This window comes from Thamnophis sirtalis, unplaced genomic scaffold, assembly GCF_051295495.1.
Source record: "Thamnophis sirtalis isolate CommonGarterSnake01/CBP01778 unplaced genomic scaffold, rThaSir2_p1.2 scaffold_5, whole genome shotgun sequence".
NCBI classification, from domain to species: domain Eukaryota; kingdom Metazoa; phylum Chordata; class Lepidosauria; order Squamata; family Natricidae; genus Thamnophis; species Thamnophis sirtalis.
The window spans coordinates 30,839,638-30,867,201 of record NW_028261385.1 but is presented as its reverse complement, the minus strand read 5'-3'; the positions used below and the strand labels follow the sequence as shown (position 1 = coordinate 30,867,201).

General features: G+C 38.9%; 1 protein-coding gene across 6 annotated transcripts in view; it reads right to left on the bottom strand.

Annotated features, from left to right (window-relative positions):
• The window catches only part of KIF2A (kinesin family member 2A), a 56,680-nt gene extending 30,421 nt beyond the window's left edge, over positions 1 to 26,259 (bottom strand). For 2 of the 6 annotated variants that reach the window (XM_087715546.1, XM_087715549.1), the window contains exons 1-4: positions 25,752 to 26,259; positions 8,313 to 8,407; positions 7,194 to 7,310; positions 1,926 to 1,980 (exon numbers count right to left, since the gene is read on the bottom strand). In XM_087715546.1, coding sequence (XP_087571672.1) covers positions 1,926 to 1,980; positions 7,194 to 7,310; positions 8,313 to 8,407; positions 25,752 to 25,815 — 331 coding nt within the window. In that variant the 5' untranslated portion in view covers positions 25,816 to 26,259. Of the gene's footprint in view, positions 1 to 1,925; positions 1,981 to 7,193; positions 7,311 to 8,312; positions 8,408 to 18,676; positions 18,785 to 25,751 lie in introns of those variants that run through there. The other 4 variants (XM_087715551.1, XM_087715552.1, XM_087715548.1 and 1 more) reach the window with 3 other exon arrangements.
• Between the last annotated feature and the right edge of the window lie 1,305 nt (positions 26,260 to 27,564).

Here is a 27,564-nt window from a genome sequence, read left to right as displayed (position 1 = left end):
TCTGACAGGCAGAAATAACTAAAAAGGTGACAGTCCTCAAGCTACACAGGTTTCAAAGATGATGTCTAGCACCTTGGATTACATCTAGAAACAAACTAGGGCTATTAAAATAGAGGTGTTATATGGGGAAATTATGACAAACACACAAATTACTGCATTCTAAACTAGCTATACAGGTAGTGCTCAACTTAGGCCTACAATTGAGTCAGGAATCCCAATAGTTGGACAAAGTGTTGTTAAGCAAGGCATCATGTGACTACAGAAGGAAGCTCAGATTTTCAGGATCTGAGCTATGTTTCTGCACCACGCCAGAGGAGTTCAGTTCCCCTTAGCCAGCAGTTCTTTCTTCCACAAAATGAGAGGGAGTCCTCTCAGCAGGTGGTAGTAGCTTGCAATCTTCCCTGTTGGCTTCTCCATTGATATTCTGGGGAAAATAGCAATAGCAATAGCAGTAGACTTATATACCGCTTCATAGGGCTTTCAGCAGTCTCTAAGCGGTTTACAGAGAGTCAGCATATTGCCCCCAACAATCTGGGTCCTCATTTTACCCACCTCGGAAGGATGGAAGGCTGAGTCAACCCTGAGCCGGTGAGATTTGAACCGCTGAACTGCTGATCTAGCAGTAGCCTGCAGTGCTGCATTTAACCACTGCGCCACCTCGGCTCTGAACTGAAGAGAAAATTACAACTGGCAATCACAGAGCACTTGGCAACCAGTTGCAAGGGCAAACAGGTTGTCAAGCTCCCAAATCGCATTCACATGATTTCAGGGGAGGCCATGATGTTTTACGACAGTTAAAAGGGCTTTACGAGCCATAAAGCACCTTTCCCAAGGCTATCGTAACTTTGAACTGTTTTTAAATAAATGGTTGTAAGTTGAGCACTACTTGTAGTTTCCAAGTGGTCTTCAAATGCAGTCTCAGGTAGTATAGATTGTAGCAGTCCAAACAAGGAGTGGCCAAACATGTCCAAACATGAGTAACTAAATAGTGCCTCCTACTTCAGAAAATGTCCAAAACTTAAGAGGGAATCCCTATGGAGTCAGGTGGTTTCCTAAATTGTATAGGAACCCTAACCCTAACCCAAAACCATTCTACTTGGGATCATGTCTAGATTTATTCTGTGTATCCAGATTAGGGGTGAAGTTCAGCAGGTCTGGCAGGTTCTGGAGAACTGGTAGTAGAAATTTTGAGTAGTTCGGAGAACTGGCAAATACCACCTCTGACTGGCCCAAGAGTGGGGTGGGAATGGAGATTTTGCAATATATTTCCCCCAGGAGTGTGAAGGGAACTGGGATTTTGCAGTATTCTTCCCCCAGGAATGGGGTGGGAATGGAGATTTTGCAGGATCCTTCCCCTGCCATGCCTACCAAGCAACATCCACAGAACCGGTAGTTTTAAAAAATTGAATTTTACCACTAATCCAGATCCTATAAACCTCTGGCTATCAGAACAAGACTGAATCATCTGTTTGATTGGGGGTAAATATATAACTATATTTATAGGAATATAAAATTGGGTTATATTAGCATATTGATAACTGATCCCATATCAACATATCAATCCCAAACATCCTTGTGTGCGTGTTAAGTAGAAGCTGGAAAAGCATCAAGCCTGTGAAATACCATTAGCCAGAGGTCTCAGCTCAACTTCTTTCCTTTACACCAATTGGAACCAGATCATCACTGCAATACAGCGCCTACCAGCCCATGACTTCAGAAACTGTCCAGAAAAGTACCCAGAACCAGCTAACTAACTATAATTATATTGGGATCTGTATTACTTGGAATGTATTACATTGTTATTACTTGGAATGGAAAATAAAATTGCCATGCAAAGTTTTACAGAAGAGTAAGGCAGACATTTTTTTTTTAAATAGCTGGACAATTAAACTGGAATTAAATAAAAAGTATGCAAACTAACTTACCTCTGTTGTCTCTAGCAGGAGCTTCAATTTTAGAAGGAGCCACAGTTCTTCGATTCTAGAGAAAGGACAGACATTCTATAATTTGTTATCCACATCGAAACAAATTTGTTGGGAGATTTGAAGCCTTTCAGCAGCTAAAAGGAACAGCAAATCAGCAAAACTTATAAATTTGGGAAGTCCCTAAATTATTCTCAAAACCGTCTACAAAAGAAGTTCTACCCTTCTGACAAATGCAAAATAGAACTGCTGGGACTGAATGTCAGTACAGTAAACACAAAAATGAGGTAAGTATTTTCTAATTAACTATAATCTCTTTTGAGGGAGATGGGAAGTTTAGGAATGTGAAAACTAAATAAACTAACTACCACTCCCATCTGCACCAAATGTTATGTATCATATAACTCAGTGGTCCCCAACCCCCGGTCCGCGGACCGGTGCCAGGCCGTGGAGTACCTGGCACCGGGCCACGCAGCGACCGGGGGCCATGATCGCTGCAGCGGCCGGGGGACATAATCGCTGCAGCGCAAAGGCTCCTGGGCCGTGCGCAAAAGCTCCTGGGCCGTGCGCAAAGGCTCCAGGGAAGTTTAATCAAAACAATCTGATATATAAACAATCAATGTGTCGTCGCGAACAACGCCCCCCACCCCTGATATAACTAATTGGGGACGCAACTAAATTATCAACACAATAATGAAGACTGCAGAATAAGTGAAATACCATGTAAAAGTTATTAAAAATTAAAAGACAAAATATGTATCTTGCAAATTATCTTGGGCCCATGCATGTAAGTATTATTGCAGCTGTATTTGGAATACTGGTACAATACAAGAAGCCAATATGGAATTAATATGAAAGCTCAAAATGCAAATAGGACAAGATATTAATGACTATCAATCATTTTAGAACTGTAAATAGCAGTTACAAAGGAGTTCAATATTATATGACTATTGTTTTAGAGATATTTATTTGTTAGGTTTTTAACGTTTTAATGCTGAAAGCTGCCCAGAGTTGTTTCATTGCAAATGGGTGGCAAATAAAAATAAATGAATGAATGAATGAATAAATAAATAAATAGAGAGTTTAATTCTTGTCCTGCACTTGACCAGGGAAATCTTTCTCGCTCCTTCTTACCAAAGAGAAGATGAAAAGTCTACTCTCCATACCAATTAATTCTTTAGCTGATAAGATTATTTTTATTTAATAGAATATTTAGTTTAGCCTTACAATTTTGCTATGAACACATTGACACTATAATCCATATCGAAGTGACTTCCTGTTATTCAACTTTTTTACATAAAGGGTACTGTTACTATCTTCTGTAAGACTGGAATGGTTTCAGTATAGATGAAGAACTCTTGATGTAAAATATCCCTGACAGCTTGATCACACCCTTCCACTTAGTAATTTGTTATAAAGCATAGCTGTTGGGCTTTCACATGAGGTTCTATGGTAGACTAGAAGTAGCAAAGACAGCACTGTGAAAATGAACAGCAGCCATGGCTAAGGAAGTTTTTTTTCTGACTGGGAGATCGATCCACCTGCGTACTGAATTGCAATTTGTCAGATTGAAGAATGGAAGTCTAATGGTCTTCTCATGGGTAGAATGGCTGGGGGGGGGGAATAGCACACACACATACACACACATTGCACTTGCACACACAATGTGTAGCATTTTAAAGGACATTAAGTTCTACCAAAGCCTTGATTTACAGTAGAAAAGAGGTCTTTGAAAACAGCTGGACAAAGAAAACATTCTCCACAATTGGTGGAGACAGCAGTCACGTCCATCCAGTAACCAACAGGGCTGAGTCTAGAGAATAAAAGCCATCCTCCTTGCTGCTCTTCCCCAACTTTCGACTTAGCCAGTTTGGGGCATGTAGGTGACTTCTCTCTCTTCAAAAATTCATCTTTATTAATCGGACCTTTTAAGTTAAATTTAAACTTTACCCTCTGCCATCCTTAAGACCTTCTAGGCAGAGGGGAGTGATTTAAATCATCTGGCGCTTTGCCCCACACCACAGGACAACCGCGCGGCTGCTAAAAAAGCCTTTCCAAACCAGTGGTGGGTTTCAAAAGTTTTTGGAACCTCTTCTGTAAGTGTGGCCTGATTTCCGGGTCCACTGGTGGAACCTCTTCTAACTGGTTCGGTAGATTTGATGAACTGGTTCTACTGAATAGGTGTGAACTGGTTGGAACCCACCTCTGTTCCAAATGTTGGAGGCTTTTTTTTCTCTCGTAACAAGCTCCGGATGCTCCAAATCAGCAGCAGAGTGGTGCAGACGTTCCCTGAGGATTCCGGCTGGCTTGTGAGTACCCTGTTGGCATGCCCAAGGATGGTAATCCTGTGGCCTCTGTCTGCTGTTCGCGCCAAAATAAACTCCCACACTTTTTTTCTCTTGCCGCATTTTTGAAGTCCTCAGACCGGCTGGGAGCAGCCAGAAGTAGCTAGAAGATGACGGATGCCATTTTGAGGCAAGAGAAAAAAAAGTTTGGCAGTTTATTTTGGCACGAACAGCAGCGGGCACCATTTTGAAGCCAATGGTCAGTAACAGGGGCCCCTGTCAGCGTTAACCTTGAGGGTGGCTGTTTCCTTTGCCTTGATTATGGCTTCTAATGCAAGCCACCAGATAGCCCTGTGGCTGGTCCTTCCTCTGCTAAATCTTCCAAAAGAAGGGCAATAACCACCGAAGCAGCCTCCAGCAAAGACTCATAAGCCAGCCAAAAAGTGAGCCAGTCCCGTTCTATACCTGCAGCTCACAGAACTTCTTCTGACAAGCAAGGTGGCAGATAGAGCCCTCATCCATTCCAGGTGATCCCTGTCACTCATGATAGCTCTCCTCCTGTGGGTCTTCTGATTCCGAGGTTTCTCTTTCTGAACCTGGTTCTCCTTCTCAGATACGAGATGGTACAGGGATTTTTGATCCCCCTCAAAGTGAGGATGACTCCTTAGAGGATGCCGGCCCTTCTCCTGTGGCAGATCAGGTCTCCTCTTCCCCGGGGTTCTTGGGATTTGAACCAACCCCTGCTATTACCCCTGATGTAGCTGTCATTCTCTCTTCAGCAATTGAAAAAGGTATAGCTACGAGCCTCAAACATAAGAGATCCTCTAGCCACAGTTCTAAATCTAGATCTGAGGGATCTAAATCCAGAGTAAAAAGAAACACTCTTCTGGTAAGGATACTGCTGAACATTCTGCTTCTCGGTCTTCCATGGCAGGGGATGAGGATGAGCAGCCTCCCAGTGATTCTGACCTCTCTGAGGACGAGGATCCGGGCCCCGACCAACCAGCCTTTGTGGGGGTTTTTAAACCTGCTCTTTTCCAATCCTTGTTGTTTAAGGCAAAGAAGATTGCTGGCTTTAAGCCTACCCCGGCTCCTAAGCCTGCGGCCTCAGAAACAGGGGATTTGAGGATCCTCTTTTCCTAGAACCCACCTTTGAGAAGGAGGTGGTTCCTTCTCCTAGAATTTTTATGAACGTGGTGCAAAGGCAATGGGCCTCTCCTGGCACCGGTCCTCTTCCTAATTCTCTAGATAAGCCCTGTATAATATAGGCCCTGCCTTAGTTAAGGCTCTCGACCTGCCAGCCATAGACCTTCATGTGGTGGCTCTGGCTTCTCCTAATGCAGCTGCCACTGCTCCAGAGGATTCTCTTAAGCCTGAAGACAAGCGTTTGGAACAAATGCTTGTCAAGGGTCACCAGGCGTCTGCCTGGGCTATTAGGGCTTCCACTCCTTCCTCATTTTTTAGCGGATCTGCTCTCCTTTGACTAAAACAACTTCAGAGCAGGATTCCAAATAGAGACACTAGGGCCCACTGTGCAGGGAAAAGTGTTCCTCTCAGCAGATCGATGGAACAGCCTGCAGGAGCTGACCAAGACAATCCGGCGACATCACAGAGCCCAACTTCTCCAAGTTGTCTCATCTCTTGGGGAAAATGATGTCCTGCTTTTCCATTGTGCCATGGGCACGCCTCCACAGCCGTTGCCTGCAGTGGTACCTGTTACTTTACCAGAAAACCTCAGCTGCTCCCTGCACCCCCCCCCACACACACATGAAAAAGTCCCTGGGGTGATGGCTGTCATCGGCATTGACTCAAGGGACTCTCTTTCGAGAGGCGGTTCGTCTAACTCTCACCACAGATGCCAGCCTGATGGGGTGGGGGGCCCACCTTCTGTCAGGGATGACTCAGGGACTGTGGTCACAAGCCGATTGTGCCAACACCATCAATTGGCTGGAACTCGGGGCCATCCATCTAACCCTTTGGCGGTTCCAAAACATGGTGCGCAACACCCATGTCCTAGTCCTCATGGACAACACCACTACAAAGGCTGAAAGTCACATTATATTATAATCTAAAAGAAAATTTTGATAAAATAATATACTATTGCTATATGACTTTCAGAAAAATTATCTGAAATACAAAAAGGTACTTCAAATTTATGTTGGTAATATGACTAGCATGAAGAGACATTTTTATCATGCATGGTGGACATAAAAAATTTGGATTCAAATACATATACTGAAACAAACATTTTTAAAGTTTAAAGTGAAACTACAACTTTTTTATTGGGATTCACAAGCATGAAACTAGAAAAAAAAGTCATGGAAGATTATTTTATATATAACCACTATTGTGAGAGAAATATATGCACAAAAATGGAAAAATTCTGAAATACCAGAGGGATGATTAGTGAAAATGATGGAACAAGCAGTGGCAGCAAAAGTAGCTTGTTTGTTTAGACAAAGATCAACTACTTTTATTGGAATAAAGGAAAGAAAAGAAACTTTAACAAACAGACTATATATTTGACTATTAGAAAGGGTAGATATATGAAAATAAAAATACTTTGATGTAACGTTAGAGAAAATAAAGTGTAAAATATTTATAACTGTTGTTAAGGAGATGGGAATCCACTCCTTTATTATTTTGTTTTCTATTTCCTTTTTATTTTTTTCCTTATTTCATTTTCACTTTTCTATTAACTTTTCTGTTTTTCTTGTTTAACTTAAAATTTGCATTATTTTTCTCTACACTTCATCCACACATAAACACACACAAGCTGTCTTTAATCTATGCATCTAGGAAAAAGGAACATTTGCTGAACAGAGAACAAAGTTAAAGAAATCTTATTTCATTCTCTTTAACATTTATTTTTTTAAAAATCAGAACATTGTTAAATTTTCAATTCTAAAATAAAGTTAATTTTAAACCAAGAGGTACAATGAAATACAGTGATTTCAACTAAATAGACATTATATACATTACCAACCTTGACAATTTTGTTTACTTTTGCTAAAGGTGTGGGAGGTGGAGGAGTCTCTGGGCTAGGATCATCTTCTTCAGGAGCTAGGTCTGGGTTAAGTGAAAATATACTCTCCAAGTCAATCTTTTAAAAGAGAAAATAGTTTAAAATAAATACATTGAAGTATTTATTTGCCTTTTCTCAACAAACAGTCCTTATATAATATTGCCACCAAAATTAAAGGTTCAATCATGAAGCATAAAGGTCTTCTTTTTTTCTAAAAACAGCAGAACCTAATAAATTAGGCCAAAATGAATTTCTGACATTTTCTACTGACATAGAAAAGGAAGTGCTTCTTTTGCTCAATTCTGAGCAAAATTCAATTCTGAAATATTAGGGATTACAGCTGACTTCTGCCACATTCCTGATCAGCAGAGTCTCATCAGAGATATATCACTGCTTGATATAAGTCTAACTCCTCTATTTCCTTTTGATTTAGTTGATATATTGCCTTTCTACTCATACAAGTGACTATTTATCTTGATAATACAGGGGACTTGGATAATACAGGGGACAATATTTCTTTCCAACTGTGTTCCAGGTCCTTTTCCTTGAATAAAGGAAACTACATTTCAGATAATTAAAAAGATACAAGGAAGCATGCTAATAAGTGGTAAGTGGTCCTCGATGTACAGTGACCATTCAAAGTTACAATGGCATTGAAAAGACTGACTTATGACCGTTTTCAAAACCTATGACCATTGCAGCATTTCCATGGTCACATGATCAAAATTCAGGCATTTGGCAACTGACTCATATTTATGATTGTTGCAATGTCCTAGGGTCATGTGATCATCTTTTGCGACTTTCTGACAAAGTAAAAGCCAAGTTACTTAGCAACAGAAATACAGGACTGACTACTCGTATAGGGTCACGCTATTTCTTGCAAATTCAACTGGCGATGAAATTTTAATTATTTCTTCCATTAAGACTGATTTTTTTAAAAACATACAAAATACCATTGAACCACCTTCTTACGGTTTTTATTGAATGCAATTCATATTTAATATTTCTACAAATTGATACTGTATTTGTCTTTGAAGAATTTCATTTTTCATAACATTTAGATGGTTAAAAAAGCCATACCTCTTTTCCTTTAGTATCACCATTTTCAATCCATTCTACAGTAACACTTTCATTATCCTCATTTAGAGAGGTTACCATAGCTTCATGTATTCGACCTGGAAGGGAAGGATATTAAGCTTTAAAATGTGATCAAAAGATCCTTAAAAAGAGTCACAACGTATTGCAACATGGTGGCTCTCAATACCCAGGCTATTTACAAACAATAAATGGTTGGGAAAGTTTCATATACCTATTCCTTCTTTAACCAACTGAAAAAACCAGGCTGCCCTCTATTTGCCATTATGCTCTATCTAGGAGACTTTTTCTCCCTAAGCTGATAGTAGAAACTAACGTATCATTATACAGCATAAAAACCATTCTCCTAAGTCCTTCTCCTTCTATATATTTTATCTGAAAATATTTTCTTTTGAATCCTTGGTGCTTTCTGAGTTTGGCTGTTCGCAGGCAGACATTTCATTACTACCGTAACATCTTCAGTGTTAATGAATGTGGGGTTTGCACCTTTTTTACATACAGTTGCTTGCCTTGCCAATGATGGTGGGTACAGTTTTCTCCTTGGTAGTTCCTTGACTAGGGTAGTTTTCTGTTTGAATAGTTTATATGCTTTTCAGGCTGTAGGCTGCTAGAAACCATATGTTCTGGACTTTCTGTTTTTCTTTTTAGCTTTCTATAGTCCTCATTGAATAGTGTACAAATGTGTTTCTCTCTCTCTCTCTATGGGTAGCTGATTTGTCTAGGGTATTCACCGTTTCCCCATTGAAATTATGTATGTCTATCCATAGGGTGTGAGATTAAAGAATTTTCATCATGTCTTATGACTACTAGTTGATGTTCATCACTGAGCTCTACTAGGGAGAACACTTCCAGTGAGCAGATGAACTGACACCCCACATTTTGTGGAAGACATTGCAGTCAAAGGCAGCTGGATGTAGAATCCAAATAGTTATCTCTGAATTAAAGGGTGATTTTGAGATCACCCTTGTGTATTCCGATCAATTGGGAGTTTTTTGTGAACTCAATAGCAGAAACTGATATTTTTGTAGTCACTTGTGATCACTTGGGAGTCGTGGGTTTTATCATACTGAGCCATTAATGTGGCCATTTTAAAATTCAACGAAGTCCCATCTTTATAATCACCTTGGGTTTTAATTTATGACTTCTTCAAGATTTAAAAGCCTTCAAAATTGCTAGTTATGCATTTTCTGAGTGAGTCCCTCTTTAATCCGCTTAAAAAGAAATAAAAATATGTGTCTCCAGCTTGGTAAGCTTTTATTTCTTGTATTATACAGTAAAAGGATGACTATAGTGTTGTTTCTGGAAAGTTCTTAAAACATTAAGAATTTGGATGAAGTTTATTTAAAGACATGGAAATTAAGAAAAACTATCCTCTCTTATAGAAAAGAATTTGTGTTTATCAGTAGTTTATAAACTACTGATAAGAAGGCTTTGAAAGTTGATCACTGGATGATGGCTATGTTAAGACCTTTTAGACTCAAGGACTTCTAGACCAGTGGTAGTCAACCTGGTCCCTACCACCCACTAGTGGGCGTTCCAGCTTTCATGGTGGGCGGTAGGGGTTTGCTGTAACTCTGCTTTATAAATTTTATAAAGTTACTTCCCTACTTTATAAATCACCATTACTGTGGAACTGGTGGGCAGTTAGAAAATTTTACTACTAACAGAGATACAAAAGTGGGCGGTAGGTATAAAAAGGTTGACTACCCCTGTTCTAGACTCAAGAACTGTGTGATCTACTTAACCCAATATTGCAAACAAAACTACTGAAGAGAATCAAGTTTCTTTGAATCAAATTGAAAAGGATGTCATGGAAGATACCAAAATTATAACGTAAAAGAAGGAAATTATTGGATTTACAAATACAGCTTGTGTACTATTTAACAATCAAGAGAGATACACATACAAATAAGGTAACAAAAGAACAATGTGGAGTACTTATTTTAAATCAGAATATAAGAGAGTTAATATTTTAAAGACTTCTGGGAGGAAAAGGGGGGGGAAGCAAAATTGGTTTGTTGGATTATAGTTAAATAATAATGTAAAATCTCCATTCCCACTCCACTCCAGGGGAAGGATAGTGTAAAATCTTCATTTCCTCCAGATCAGCAGAGACTCGGGAGGCAGAGAATAGATGGGGGCATGGCCAGTCAGTGGTATTTACCGGTTCTCTGAACTACTCAAAATTTCCGCTACTGATTCTCCAGAACTGGTCAGAACCTGCTGAATACTACCTCTGCTCCTGATATATAAATAAAAACTTATCTTTGATAATGCTTAATGGTTTTGAATTTCTGTAAAGTTTAATTCTTAATTAAGATCAGATTTTCATTATTAAAGAGAGGTATTTGGATTTGATGTTAAACAGAAAATGGGACTATATATTCATGTTAGGTATTTTTGATAACTTTTATTGGATTTCTGTTGATTAATAAAGTGAGTTACAGATTTAGATAGTTTATAAAAATGGGTGAGGTATATAATGAAGATGTATTTGGTTGCTGGTGGTTATCAGCATTTTTGTGCGTTTGGAGTCATGGTTTCAGTTCACATTGTTTCAATTATTCCTTGAGGCTATATATGGTGCACTGGCATTTGTTAATGGCTAAGCCATGATATTAGATAATTAGCCTACATACGTGAACATCAAGTGCCTGTCAATAATATAAATGAAAAGAGAATAATACTGTTTAATTGTCAAGGAATCATAGCTTGAGGTTTTTCATAATTAACACAAATTGCAGCTATCTTCAGGAACTGGCATTTTTTAAGTCACAAACTAAACATTGGCTAAGTATATCATTTCCTTGTCCTTACATTATTTTTTTGTGGTTACAATCTATAAGAATATCTTTGCAAATCACCCAATAAAGCTTATAAACTATTCTTCATATATTGCGCTAAGTATAAGAGAGAATAAGGTTGAACATGCTTCAAAAAATTCAAAAAAGGTACTTCAGAATGAATGGAAAAATGAGCACAACACCTCTTTTAAAGCATCCAAAATTTTATTTTCAGAAATGGCAGCTTTGGGAGTCAACTGATTAGCAGACAGATCTTTTTTCTGAGTCACATGAATGCTTTAAAATTGCTGCTGTCTTAAAGAGATGCTATGTACACACATTCAGAAACACTTCTGAATTATTTTCAAACAATCCTAATACTAACACTTGGAAAAAAATATGGGAAAATAACAATTTCTACCACCATTCAATTTACAAAAACTTGCTTGCCTGCTTCTTGAAAGACAAGGATTGCTTGCCATGAGTAATTAATAATGAACATTTACAAATCTATTAAAGTACATAAAAGAATCTGATATTTAAAAATAAAAGTATTTTTCTTTAAAAACTACTAAAAAAGTAGAAATGTCATGAAATGTTCCAAATACGGTATATATACACATACCATATTTGGAACATTTGGTCAAACAGTAAAATTGGTTCTCCAATGATTTTACCAACTGCAGATTTTTTTTTCATGAACATAATTAAATTATTTTAGCCCATGGAATGGCTAACAAGAAGCACTCAATATTTACCTCTGTAGCAGGGGTATCAAACTCGCAGCGTCACATTGTTCTTACATGATGTATCACGACTTTTCCTCCCTTCGTTAAACTGGGGGTCAGCGTTGCCAGCCAGTGATGCATCCAGCCACGGGTTTAACACCCCTGCTCTATAGGATTTACACTCACCAAAAGAAAGCACTATTAAGAACCATGATTCCTCAAGAAAAAAACCCTCTCTAGTGTTTGTATTTTCTTTCATTTCAGATAACAATCAATCATACCTAATCATTTTCTAAATGACACAATACATAAAGCCAAAGAAAGCTCTGCTGCTTTCTCATTTATCAGATAAACAGCTGTTTTTCTTTTGGGAATTTTTTCTCCTTTGTACATGTTTACAGATTCATCTGGAGAAGTGTAAGGAAGTCAGGCTCATTTCCTTATTTGAATCCATTTCTTTGTTTCTCTGATAACAAACTCATTCAAAATAACTGCTGAAGACAAAACATATTTTTCTTCTTAGTGAATGAACTTAATTCAGTTGCTAGATAAAGTCTAGCCAGAGATTTAAGTTATCTCCTTCCAATAACATAACTACAGAAGCAAGAAGACTATGTTAAAACTGGGTGAAGTGACCTACTCTGAGATTCAAAGCATATCTATAAGAAAAGAAAAATATTAATAAAATCATAATTATTATTATATGAGCCTCGATGGCACAGTGATTAGAATGCAGTACTGCAAGCCACTTCTGCTGACTGCCAGCTGCCTGCAATTTGGCAGTTCAAATCTCATCAGGCTTAAGGTTGACTCAGCCTTCCAAGGTGGATAAAATGAGGACCCAGACTGGGAGGGGAGGAGCCGAAATCACGATGACACGACGTGCGATCTCAATGCTCTGAGATTGCAGTCGACACTTTTGCCTCTGGGTGGGCCAAATGGACCTAAACCGTCCCGTAGAGACGATGAACAGGAAGAATACATCTTGCTGATCACAGGGACATCGCAAAGTCTGTTTGATCCAAGAGAAGTTCTTCAAGCCAGTGACAAAAAATCCAGCCAAATGGCTGATGAGGTCGAGGCGGCTCCAAAACAGAAGGATATGGAAAGAGAAAGTGTTTTCAGCTGGTGAGGAATTTTTACTGTTTTAAAAGTGACTGCCTATAAAAAAACCTTAAAATTAATTTAAATTGGAGAACCGAATAAATAAGTGGCGGAATTCAATTTGGACTAGTTTTGAACAGTGGGTTATCTTACTTTTTAAATGCTATTTTTACGGATGGAATTTATGCAAGCCTTTTAAAATGAACGGATTAAGTTTCCTTATTCTATTTTTTTTTCTTTGACTATTCTCTGTAATCTATGGACTAAAACTCTCCTCTTTCATTACTGTAGGCGTTTTTCTAACTCATTTAAGAATCGGACTTTTTTTTAACTTGAAATACAAAAAGATACAAAAAGAAACAAAGAAATGGTAACATTGTAACGTAACGCTGCTACTCGGAAGCTAGAGGTTTATGTATTGGAAACGAAATACTTTTTTCACTGATCACCCTGGCTTGGCACTTCAAGGATTCACAGCTTGTTTACAAAGAGTGATAAGAAGAAGAAGAAAAGCACATAGATGTTCCTTTGAAGTAGATTTTTAACCAGAGAAAGGTGAAATGTTATTGTGATGCTTAATTCTGCTAAAACCTTCTAAGCTAGAGTAGCAGTATTTGTTAGCTGGAAATCATGGCGCAATTTCAACACCAGAAAGAAGTTTTAAATCTGCAAAAGATATTCTCAGAAATACAGAAATTATCAAATACAAGTGAGAGGATAGAGAAAAAGTTGGATTACTTAGTACATCTAACAGTAAAATATGACGGAGAAGTTGAAGATGTTCATCAAATGGAAAAAGTGGCGGTTAAAATCCAAAAAATCGAAGAGGAAAATGAATATAAAGAAATTAAAATTGCTGATATTTATGGTGATTGGTTTGTTCCTGAAAACGGAAAGAGTGGAATACAAAAGAGGAATTAAATGGAGGGGAAACCTACCCCAGATGGGAAGATACAGAAGAAGAAAAAATAAAAGAATTTATAGATTTAAAGAGAGCAATCTTATTAGCAATAGTTTTGATAATACCACCGACAATCAAAGATAAGCTGATTAAGGAAACAGAAGAAGGGCATCGAAATTACATAAGAGATCTTATAAGGAAAGAGTTGCTAAGAGGAGTCCATACAAAGCTGATTAAGGAGATGATTAGAGGATTGACGCCACAAATGGCAGAAGATATGACACTGTTTTGTTATTGGAAAGATATAGGTTGATAGATGGAAGAGTATAATTTAAAACTAGCTAAACTTAGCGAAATTTAGTAATAATAGATATAGTTAAATAAATAATTGATAATGATAATAATGTATACATAAAGCCAAAGAAAGCTCTGCTGCTGGACCCTTTTGGATTATATATATAGATTAATAACAACAATAAAAAAAGAATTAAGTTAGATTCAGTTAAGTCTTGATTACTAGGGGGGGAAATGATATGATGTAGGACATAGTTAAATAAAGGAGGGATAATGATAATAACATATGTATGTATGCACGTATGGGTACAATATAAGGAAATGAGATGTAAATTGTAAACAGTGATTTGGAAAGAAGGATAGAAAACTTTGTTATTAAATATTATGGATGTTTAGCTAGAATAGTACATAAGAATTTAGTATCATTGGAGGATTTTAGAAATAGTAAATGAAATGCCAGTATGTGGTTATGTATTAAATCTTGGTATATTTTTTGATGAAAGATGTTTAAACAACTATAGTCAAATGAAAATTGAGGTATGATGACGGTAACATGTATAAATATGTGAGTTAAAATACTTGAGTTAATATGAATTATTCTTGACGACTGTGGAAGAGATGCACAAAAGTCTTTTGTAACCAACTGATACACTTTCTATGGTATGTAAAAAATGAAGATTTTATGTGTTGTGTTTGTTTTGAAAATTAAAAATAAAAAAAAAACTTTATAAAAAAAATGAGGACCCAGATTGTTGGGGCAATATGTTGACTTTGTAAAACTGCTTAGAGTGGACTGTAAAGCACTATAAAGCAATATGTCTAAGTGCTAGTGCTATTTTAGAATAACTGGCATTTTCTCCATAAGAATTAAAAAGTATATTCTGTTGTCAGGAAAGCTACCCTATCTGATCTCGATGATCCTCAACTCCTGAGCCACAGCCCACCTCTAGGCATTGAGCCATATGGAACTGGGCCACGAAAGTAGTGGGAGAATGTGTGCGCATCCCCACTTGTGCAAAGATCAAGGTGAGCACAAAGCCAAAAAGGTTGGGGAACTCTACTGTAATACAATATTATACATATTAAGAAAATAACTAGTCATAAAAGACACTAAATTAAAAAATAATGATTTTCTGTCAGGATGGTTTATGGCAACAGCCTATATCATACATTAGGAATCTCCTCTCCCAATATTGACAATGTTTTTTGAGTTTAAAATTGTCAGTTTAAAAAATGGAGACATTAGATGAGAGAGGAACACCAATATTTTTGGCCCACAACAATCCACAGTATATAGAACTGAAAGAGATTCCATCACTTTTTTGGGGGTACATTTATTGTTTATACAGAGCAATTCAATGGAATTTATCACAAATGCAGACATTAATATTTCTATATGGAAATGAATCTCATAAACATGATATTTAAGATAACTGAAGCAAGTAGACAGAAGAATTTTTAAGAAATTATCAAACTAGGAAGTAACTTTCATTGAGACTATCTCTGTGATATGTGATCTCTATGTGATAAAAGGAAAAAAACTCTCGATCTTGATTCCTGATAACAACTTGGATAGACCCATTTAGATCTCTTAGCATCAATACGGAAGTGCCACTACCTTCTTTACAGGATCAGGTTTTTTTTCGTCTTCACAATCTACTCCATGGATTTTTTTATAATCCCTGTAAAGGATGAAGTTGGCAAGAGTGCAACCAATTTTCAGGCTAGACAGAATAATTATGGAAACACTGAACAGATGCCTCTAACCCTTAAGTCTGGGGAAAAAGTAACCACAAGTTTGACAACTCAAAACTTCAGCAAGAAAGAAACTGGAACAGATATACTGGGATGTGTGTGTGTGTGTGTGTGTGTGTGTGTACAATGGAGGGGGGAGTACCCCCACAGAAAATAAAATAAGAAAACCAACTATCCAACACTAAGATCTCATAAAACCCTAGCCTATATTCTTTCTCTTAAATGCATATTTTTTTTCAAAAGAGAAAAATACAACAACCTATTAAATAGATATAAATTTATACAATTTCATATTAAGATTCAACTTTTAAAAAACAAACTGTGATGATCTTTTCTGTTCATGCTTCTAATTCATTATACATTGATAAAACAACTTTTAGAGCCCAAGACACAAATATTTTTCCATGAATACACAATCATACATCTTGTAACCTCAATTCTCTATCCAGTTACTGATCACAACTGAATTGTGATCAAAAATATTCAGTAGCAAAAAAAGTCCTAAAATGAGACTTACATTCATACACCATAAAAAAATTAAGCCAAGACCAACCAATCCTTGTTTCTGTTAAAGATACCATTAATATATTATTACATGAAATAATAAAAACAGCAATAATTTATACTAATACTTTATATAAATATGGTTTCAAATGGATTAACATCTTCTGATAAATATCTTCTTCACCATCTTTTATTAGACATATACCACTCAACATAGTCATGAGGTTAAAAAAAATTCAGTTGTTCAACAAGGGTCAAAAATGATGAGAAAACCCTAGAAAAAAATGTTACAGAAAAAACACAACTTTTTTCTCTTATGAGACAAAAAGAACAGCAGGTGTATAGCGTCTCAATAGGTTCATGCATTAAAGATAGAGCAGCTTAGTTCTTTTATGTCATGCAAAAACAGAAAATAAAAATTAAGAAAATGGATTTCAAATTATAAACAGCAGTATTGTATTTCAGTAAGTGTACAACTACTTAAACGATGGCATCCATACTTTCTTCATAAATGAACTACATCAATTCCTGGGAGGAAATAGCAAGTAGGACACCCACCACTGCCAGTGCTATACCATATTCTTATAAATGAGCAAGGGTGTGAAACTCGTGGCCTGTCGGTCAGAGGAATCACGTGCTGCCCACGGCCACCCCGTTTAGCGAAGGGGAAAAAGTCACAATACGTCATGTGACAATGTTTGATACCCCTGACCTAGAGGAATGAAAAGTTGATTACTTTTGCAGCATTAAATTTGGAAGTTATGGCTTGTTGACAATGTATAAAAGAAAGCCCTGATGTATTAGTGGACCATCAACGGGTTGCCAATATAAGCATGTTGCATATTAAGCAAATCACTGCACCAAGATCAAAGGAAGTAATAAATACCACTATACTTTGTACAGGTTAGACCTACTTTAGCAACATTAAGATGTAAGATTTCAACTCCCAGAATTCTACAGCTAGTATGCTTTATGTTTGAAGAATTGAGCAAATAAGACATCAAAAAGTGTTGACTAAAATAGTACATACTAAAAAGTATTTTGACCGAATATTTTAAATTACTTTGAGACCTTTTTTAAAACAGGGTTTATGCAAAATTTTAAATATATAAATGGACATGGAAAAGCTAGAAATGTTTGTAAGAGAGGTGCTGGGTGGCTACATGCCTAACCTGCCAGAGAGAAGACTAGGGAACAGTACAGTAGCTGTCTACAAATATCTAAAAGGCTGTCACAAAAAACAGGGTGAAGACTCAGCTGTCTATTGAAGGTGAGTGTAGGACTAGAACTAAGAAATTGAAATTAAAATAAAGAATTCAGGCTAAATACTAGGGAGGAATTTCTTAATGGCAATAGCTGTTAAATAGTGCAACAATCAGCTCAGAAAGATTAATTGACTAACCTTCACTGGAAATTTTCAGTTAAAGGCTGGATAACTCTTTGTGGAGAGTGATTTGGCTGATGACTTATACCATGTGAATTAGAAAAGACCTTATAAGATTCTAGTTAGTGTGTTTGTATATGAACAACAATTTACAGGTCACAGAGAGCTGTATATATGGTGTTGATTAAGTAAGTATGCTAGTCACTAAATCATTTCTGAAAAAATATGAGTCTTGAACACCTAGCAAGCCTATTTGAGTTTTCTTCCAATAATGGGGTTTCTAATGACTTTCACACATTCAAAAGCTTTTATCTAAGGAATATCTCTTACAATATGGTCAATTCTACATTTAACTCCAAGCCTGGACTTCTTGTTATTCTAGTCACATCTTTATAAGAAATATGGCATTTTTTTCCTTTTGGCAAGCCTAAGCCTTTTGTAGTAATAACGAATGAAATATTCCCCAAAGAACTTTTTCAAAAATGAATGCTGAAGCTGTTGCAATAGTGCCTATGAAAAGGCTTAAAGATCAAACTATCTATAGGCATTAATGTTTAAACAGAATGCTCACCACTGTTTCTAAGCTAAATATTGAAATGATTCTAGGGCATGACAATTTCCAAAAATGCCATAGTTGGAATGTTACAAAAATAATACCATATCTTACACTCAGGTTTTGCAACTTCATACTGCATTTGCTGAGAGGGTTTATTATTCCTGAACTTTTTACTTCCTATGCTGAAAACTTTTAATACATGCTCTGTGGGAATGAAGGAATAGAGAAAATGCTAGGGATCTGGAGAGTCCACAAATCATAGTAGAAAATGATGCAACGAATTGCTTCTGTTCTCCAAAATGTCACTGTCAGATAATAAAGGGGCTGTTTTGAACTATACCTGATGGTCCAAAGACAGCTAATCCAATCCCAAATGAAAATCCATAGCAAGCAATGGAGTACAGGAATCACCAGAATCTGGCAAAGAGGAACCTGTGGAAAGCAACCTAAATTTTGAGGAAATAAATTATGGTGAAAATCTGCCAGTAATTTGAATAACAATACTAACGTGTGCCTGGCTTATCTTACTTCAACTTTTTCTCTCAGTAATATATTCTAGTTTACAACATTTTCTAATCAATTTTCATCTTAATGGATGAAAATGTGATCGGCCATCAATTATACCTACTCCTACATCTGGTTACATCATTCCATAGGCTGTTATTTTAGCAATTATTAAGTAAAGGCACCTAAACAAGAAAATCAGGTTTGATTATTTTTGATTTTCCTATAACTGTAACTGAACAATCCAGCAAATGGAAGTAACAATTAAAAGACAGTCTTTTCTCCTAGGGAAGGGGTCCTCAAACTACGGTCTGCTGAAGCCATTAATCCGGCCTGTGCGGGATGAGGCTGCCCCACCCATATTGCCCTGCCCACTCATCAGCCCCCACCCTTCAGCTGAGTGCAGTTCTCACCTTAGCGAACCCTGCGGGCTGGAGCTGGAAGGTAAGGCTGTTTTTGCCTGGTAGAGTGGTTCTGGGGGCCGGAGAGGCCAAAAACAGGAGGTGCAGAGGCCTCCACGCATCCCATTTTTGCCCGGCAGAGTGCTTCTGGGAGCCAGGGAGGCCAAAAATGGGATGCGCGGAGGCCTCGGAGCATCCAATTTTTGCCCACCAGAATGCTTCTGGGGACAAGGGAGGCCAAAACACAATGCGAAGATGCTCCAGACAGAGAAAACGGCACCCCTCGCCTCCACTTCTTAGCTCGGGCTTCCTACGCCCATCCACCCCGAGGCAAAAATGGGCAAAATGGACAGCTAAATTTGCCACTCCCACCCAGTCACATGATCACCTAGCCATGCCCACCCAGTCACATGATCACCTAGCCATGCCCACCCAGTCACATGATCACCTAGCCATCCCCACAGAGCCAGCCTAGCCCCCAAAACAATCTGAGGGATCGTGAATTGTCCCCCTATTTAAAAAATTTGAGGACCCCTGTCCTAGGGCAATGAATGGGAGCTGGAAGCCATCATACAAATAATGGTAAGAGAAGTAGAAACACTTATAAATTCCGGGTATTAGGATTCTAGGACCATCTATCCAATTATGGACACTATGTTTTAATGATTCAGACACTATTAGAGAAGAGCAAGAATAATGTTGAATAAGGAAACTGGAAGTAAGACCTATGAGAAATAGAATGATCTTTGTATGTTTAGCCTCCCCCCCCCAAAAAAATCAGTTTTTAAATACCCCAAATCATGCCACAAAGAAAATCAAGACCTATTTTGTCTCATTCCAGAAGGCAGGGCAATCAATTGAGGTTAAGGACCACAGATTCTGAGAGTAAGTTTTATCTGTCTGTCTGTCTGTGTACACACACACACACACACATTCTAGCAATCAGCAGCTGACTGGCCTACATGACCTTGATAGCTTAATAAACTTTTCTGCCATTTTGTATTGACAGGTACAGGTAGTCCTTGACCACAATTGAGTCCAACATTTCTGTTGCTAAGTGAAACATTTGTTAAGTGAATTTTGACCCATTTTATTACCTTTCTTGCTACAATTGTTAAGTGAATCACTGCAGTTGATAAGTTAGTAACACAATTGCTAACTGAGACTGGCTTCCCTATTGACTTTGCTTGTCAGAAGTTCACAAAAGTTGATCACATGACCACCGGACAATGCAGCCATAATAAATATGAGTTGATTGCCAAGCATCTGAATTTTGATCACGTGACCATGGGGATGCTGCAATAGTCATGTGAAAAATGGTCAAGTTACTTTTTTCACTGCCATTGTAACTTTGAATGGCCACTAAATGAACTGTTGTAAATCAAGGGATTACTTGTACATTACATTTCACCTCAGAGATACAACCATAGACTAAATAATTTACTCAATATCAAAGATTAATTTTTCTGAAGGGAACTGGATGAAAAAATGAGAAACCTGCACTCTAGAAAGAAAAACATGCAAAGAAAGTAGTTTGTATTTACCAGTAGAAATACAATGCTTGAAGAGGTTTCTATCCATTAAGGTGAGAATCCTTATTTGGTTCACATCTTTGTTAATCTAATTTTCACTTCTTACTAAAATGTGTAATGAAATAACATTATTCTTTAGAATGCATATTTCTTCTATTTTTACATTCAAAACTTGGGTGGAAAATATATGAATATATTTGAAACATTTTGAGGGTATAAATATGTTTCTTCGACTCAGGTAAGGCTGTGCAAATGAAGTGTAACTGAGTCATAAGAGCCAACTGCTTTGAGGGCCTTCCCAGTTCACATGTACATGCACAGAAAGCAATCAATTGGGTTTGGTACTGCAATGAATCAGCAAACACATAGCTTTGCTAAAATTCAGTAAAATTGTTGCTACAAAGCACTCCTTAGAATGATCTTAGCAGCCTTATTACTTACAATTTTATATAGAAATGCATTCAATCTTAATAGCTTTAATAGGTTGAGTTTCAGCATAATTTTGAATCTATTTACATCTAGAACTTCTACTGAAATTAACAGAGCTTAAACCCAAATGTCACTAGGGAAGAAAAGCTATAATTCTGGTCCTGAGCTCATGTATCTGCATTGGCTCTTCAGTAGAGGGCCAAGGATACAGTATTCAGTAGAATAACAGTAGCACTGAATGTGGTCCCAGTAACTAGAATATTCTAAAAATGGAAAAAAGATTAGACCAAAAGCCTATCCAATCAGATATTCTGTGCAAAAAGATTTAGATATTTTACGATAGTGGCTTTCTCCCCTATCCTCCTCATATTGTAGATGAACTGTTACCATAATTCCTTTTTAAACAGGAAAAACTACTTCAAGAAAAGGATCAAAGTCAGAGAATTAGGAAGGGAAATGAGTATTTAATCTTTTCTCTGCCTGTCATGTCTTTGCTATAAATAACCTTAAATTACCTGAATTCTAAATGGAAGCAATAGTACACATGGAATACTCAAGTAGACAGTGAGGTTGATTACATTTCAGGAGAAAGACCAATAACATTCTTGTACTATGGCAGAGTCTATGGCAGGGTCGGCAACCAATGGCTCTGGAGCTACATATGGCTCTGGAGCCACATGTGGCTCATTCATCCTTCTGCTCCACAATTGATAGAGCTTTCGATTATGACAATTAGCAGAAAAAGGACAGTCAGCTCCAGAATTGAATGGGGTGCTTCCAGTTAAGAGTTAGAACCTTTGTGGTACTTTGCATGTTTAAGGTTGCCAACCCCTGATCTATGGAAATGCAAACCATTGACAGACTGGTTAGATCCATGAGTACATGAAATGAGTTATAGTTTACCATGCCTTCCAAGTATTATAAATATCTAGTTGCTTTCTCAGAATCTCATCATTCTTTTATATTTGATGGGTGGCACTTTCATGTGGCACTGAACTATCAAGTGTGTGGTACAAAACTTAATATCTTATTGGCAAGTATCTTTTTAATTATTTAGACCTTCAGACATGTTCCAAAAAATGGTTTAAACATAAATTTCTTATATAAATTGTAACTCTGTACCTTCAAACTATTTTTCAAGGTACCTGAGGGTAGAACAAGAAGCAATGGGTGCAAACTAATCAAGGAGAGAAGCAACTTAGAACTGAGGAGAAATTTCCTGACAGTTAGAACAATTAATCAGTGGAACAGCTTGCCTCCAGAAGTTGTGAATGACCAACACTGGAAGTCTTTAAGATGATGTTGGATAGACATTTGTCTGAAACGATATAGGGTTTCCTGCCTAGGCAGGGGGTTGGACTAGAAGACCTCCAAGGTCCCTTCCAACTCTGCTATTGTATTGTATTGTATTGTATTGTATTGTATTGTATTGTATTTTGCTGCATTACAAACTTTAGCCAATTTATATCTGGAAGTATCTTAACACAATGCAATAAGTTAAACAAGCTTAAACAATAAAAACTATTATTCAATTCTTTACCAATCTTTAATCAACATTTATACAGGTAGTCCTCACTTATCAACCACAAGACAAAATGGCAATTCAGGTGCCAAATGGTATGGTAGTTAAGACTGATACCATGTGAAGTCAATTCAAGGGGTCAGTTCCAGGTGTGGTCATTAAGTGAATCATTGCAAGTTGCTAAGTGTAACATTACAACTGTAAGGAGCACCTTCCCTTAAACTTCTCGTTGATTTTGCTTGCCAAACGTCAGCTGAGAATGTCACAACGGAAATCATGTAGCCATGGGATACTGTGACTGTCATAAATGTGAACTAGCTGCCAAGGGCCCAAATCACAGTCATGTGAGCACAGGGATGAGATAGCCACAACTTCAAACATCAGGCTTGTTTTTCAGTGGCAATGTATATTACCTTCAAATAATCCCTGAATAAGTAGACAGCAAGTGAGGACTACCAGTAATCTGTCATGTGATTTTTTTTAAAATAACACGTGTATGCTGTTTCTTATTATAAAATTATATCAAAGTTCGGAATCTCACCAGCATACATATTTTATTGTTTCTTAATCCCCTAAATGACTTAAGTCATAGTGAGTCATAGTTATATTAGCAATGCATCCACTGCTTGGCTGATAGTTGGTTCATCTATGTTTTCTTTGCAATAGGAAGGAAGTGGTTTGCTTCTACATTCTTTCAGAATGCTTTTTCAACTTTCCTGATTAAAGTTAAATATTTCTTCCAATTCCTGCTTCATTACAGAATTAGAAGAAATAAAATCTACCAAAAGTCATATTTGTAAGCTAGCATTTACACTTTTTTCCAAACAGCAGGCAACAAGTCAACTACTTTGAAAAAAAACTTCAAAAAATTGGTGAGAGATGGATGACAATGGCCCTCCACAACACCAATATCGAAATCTAAGATTCCTTACAAAAATAAAACAATTTATTTGAAACTATTTGATAGTGTAGATCCGGGATGGCGAACCTATGGCACGTCTGCCACAAATGGCATGAGCCATTTGTCAGGGCACGCGAGGCGTTGCCCTGTCAGCTGGCCAGCGCGCAGCTGGGTTCAGCCTTTTTTAAAGCCATTTTTCACTCTCCCCGGGCTCCAGAGGATTTATAGGAGCCTGGGGAAGGCGAAAACAGCCTCCCCCCCCCCCCAGGCCCTCCAGAGGCTTCAGGAGCTTCCCTGAAACCTCCGGAGCGCAAAAAACAGCCCTACGGGCAAACCAGAAGTGACTTCTGGTATGTCCATTGGGTCATTTTTCATTCTCCAGAACCTTCAGGGAAGCCTCTGGAAGGTCCCTGAAGGTTCTGGAGGGCTTAAACCGGCCCTATGAGCAAACCGGAAGTCCATTCCTGAATTTCTGGTTTGCCCGTAGGGCCGGTTTTTTGTGCTCCAGAGGCTTCAGGGAAGCTCCCCCGCTTATGGCACGCGAGCCAAAAAAGGTTCACCATCGCTGGTATAGATATTAAACTATTTAAAGCCCATCAGGAACCTATCCAAACAAAGATACTCAGGAATTTTCATTCATCCCATCACTTTTTACCAGTAGTGGTAAGCAACTCTATAATTCTATTTCTTATAATTAGTATGATACAAGTGTCTTTTTAAAAGTTACAATGATCCCCAGACAGAAACAATTTGTTACAGACATATACTCATTTTTATCTTCTGTGGTAAAGAATGAACAAATTCCTTGAATTGCTTTGAAAATATAATAAAATCAAGAATTTTAACTCAATTCATTTAAGACTGCTTAACTATCGGTATAGGTTCCTCTGATAAACTCTAACAATATGAGTACCTGCAGTTAGAACTGCAGAATAAAAAGTGTAGGGAATGCAAATCAAAATGCTGAAAGAGAAAGCACAATTATCAAAAGTGTTTATTTCTTAGTCCTATTATGAAAACCTTCAATTTCTAGACAGGTGAGGAGCTCCTGAATTTCACAAATATTAAGCAGCATCGGATAGGTACCCTTCCAGAAGGAATTTAAATCTGACCTCATCCCAGCGTCATCAAAAATAACTAGGAGCATCCAATGGCATCTCACATTCATCATGGCTGAGCAAAAAGATTCATTTTGCATGCAACCCTCCACACACTGTTATCCACACCAGGCAAGTGTAATCTCACCAAAGCTTCCCACGCCTACAAACTTCATCAGCAACGTTAAGAAAGCTTTTCACACACTGTTGCCACGAGACACAGGGCAGAAATGGGAAAAGAAAGGGAAAAAAAGGAAGAGGGAAAAAACCCGGGATCGACTCAGGAACTTCACCTTCCCGGGGGAGAAGTATGCAAGTATGCAGCTATCAGAACGAGAGAATTAGCAATCCTATTTTATTTAAATTAAATGCTGCACGCTATATATGACATTGTTCCGAATAGTGGAATGTCACTCCATTTGCTTTTGCTTTTGAATTAGAAGGAAAGCTGACCGCACTCGGGCTTCAGAATACAGGTTTGCACCTCGGAGAAGCCGCACGTGAGACCTGCCTGCATTCTCCTTGGGTCTCCCGCACATGCTTCCCCATCGCCCGACGAAAATACTCCTGTTGCTACCCCCAAGTTTCCGCGCGCAGCTTTTGCAACCGGCCGGCCTCGGCCTCGCGGGCCACGCCCTTCCCGAGCCTCCCCATCCCCGGGGCGGCTTCCCCTACAACTCCGCACCCCCAAAACCCTCCCCGCGGCTCCGCGCCCTCCCTTCCCCACGGCACTGCAGCAACCTCCCTCTTTCTCTGCCGCCTTCAGCGGCGCGACCGCGCAGGTCTGCCACTCCGGGTGCCTCACCGCCCCATCCGCGCCGCAAGAGGCGACATAAAAATCTCCTTAACGACCGCGGGCCGACGCCACAGGCCCCGGCGCCGACGCCGCTCCTTCTCGGGGCCCGCGCCCACCTTCGGCCCCGGTTGAGGAGGGCGGGCCCCTCCACTCAAGCTCCCCCGCGGCATCGCTTCCACCCATTCATCGGTTTGCTGCCGTCCTCTGCCTCCCCTCCCCCTTCCCCGGCTCACCATCGCTGCGCTTGATCTCCACGTAGATCCCTATCTGGATCTTGCCGAAGTTGGCCGTTGCCATCGCGTCATCGAGTGAAAGGGAGGGGGAGACACCGAAGATGAGGCGGCGAAGCGGGGGACGCCCGGCTGAAGAAAAAGGAGAAGCGGGAGAGGCGGCGGCGGCGGCGGCCACAGCAGTTTCTACGGGAAAAGGGGAGGGGGAAGGAAGGAGGAGGAGGAGAAAAAGGCGCCGGCCGGATACAACAGTCGCCGGGAGCCGCTGCCGCTGCGCACACAATGGAGGCGTCACGGCAGGATCGGTTGAAGGAGTGGGAGGAGCAGAGGCGGGCGGCGGGCTTTCAGAGTTTGGCGTGGGGCGCCGCGGAGGCCGCCGCCGCCGTCCGCCCGCCGGCTTCCAGGCGCTTCCTCGGCGGCGCTTTCTGTGGTGGCTACGGCGCCGCCGCGCTGAGCGGGAGGGGGACGGGCTCTGCTCTCCGCCTCCTGAACTCCAGCCCCCGGCTTCGCTTCCTCGGCGGCAGCGTGCTGAGGTTTACGAGGGAGTCTATTCGACCAGGGGCATTTGGGGCCTTGGTCCTTCGAGCGGACTCCCGGGTGGCGGAGTTGAGGTTACTGTATTTCTCCCAGTTTTGCAGAGGAGGCCGCGAGAGTGAGGGGAGCCGGACGGGCAGAAGCCCGATCGGAAGGCGGGTTCAGTTCTCGTTCTGTCCGTTGTTACCTCGTGTGGGATTTTGATGCCTTGAATGAAAAAGAAGCTTCTTCATTGAGGCATTGTCACCCCAACTCGTACTTAGACTTACTTGTCATTCCTCCAAAGGGTCGTGTATCAAGTTGAATCTATCTACTATATTTAAGATGCTGCAACCTCACCCTACCTGCCCTCTTAATAGCATAAGCCTGTTACCTTCCCAGTAGTTACATCAGTTTGTTTTGAGGCTAGTTCTGGGCTGAACCTGATCTAGAACCGCTTCTATAGCTGCTGTTACAACTTTTAAACTGTGTGCTTGATATGTCTGATCCCTCACATTTTCTCAAGTCATTTTTATTGCCTCTAGCCATCAGAAGAATATAGTTGGTGTATTGAGTTAGCCCTAGGCTTTGTATGGAAAACTGAAATGTTTGTAGGTTTTTTTCCCCTTTTGGTTAAAATTGTTGTTGTTTTTTAAATAAAAAAAATCTATGGGGGAATTGTCAGGGTATGCATCACAACATCCAGGAATGTGTATTCACTTCATCACTTTGGCTTCCTGTAAGGGTGCCCACAAATGAAAATGGCAACATTAGGACAAATTCCTAATGAATGTGGCTCTTTCTCAGAAAGGAAATAGGTGGATTGATTAAACCTCCCCCTCCCTTAATATGCTGTTTAGGTTTTGCAAAAGCCTAGAAGAATTATTTTAATCTGTGGTGTTGTGGAACCTTAATTTTGGAATTTAAGCCTAGTACTGTATACATTCCAGTTCTGGGACTTTAAAAAAGTTGCTTATTATATTCACAACATAGTATAACATAGTAATTGAATAGCTATGTATCACAGTTGAAAGTGCATAGCTGGATTGTAGCAACCAAAAATGAAAACAATTTAGTTATATATTATAATTAAGCATATTTTTGAGTTCAAAATCAGACAAAACAGCATAAAATGGAATAGGGAAAAAGCAAGTAAATTTAAAAAGTTTTGAGGGCTGAAATTCAAAATATGTTGCAACTGAATGCACAGTTAATACTCATTTCTTCAGTGGTGATTTATTTATTTTATTCTATTTATATAGCCCCTCTTATCTCAGCAACTCTGGTCAGCAAGCACAATTAA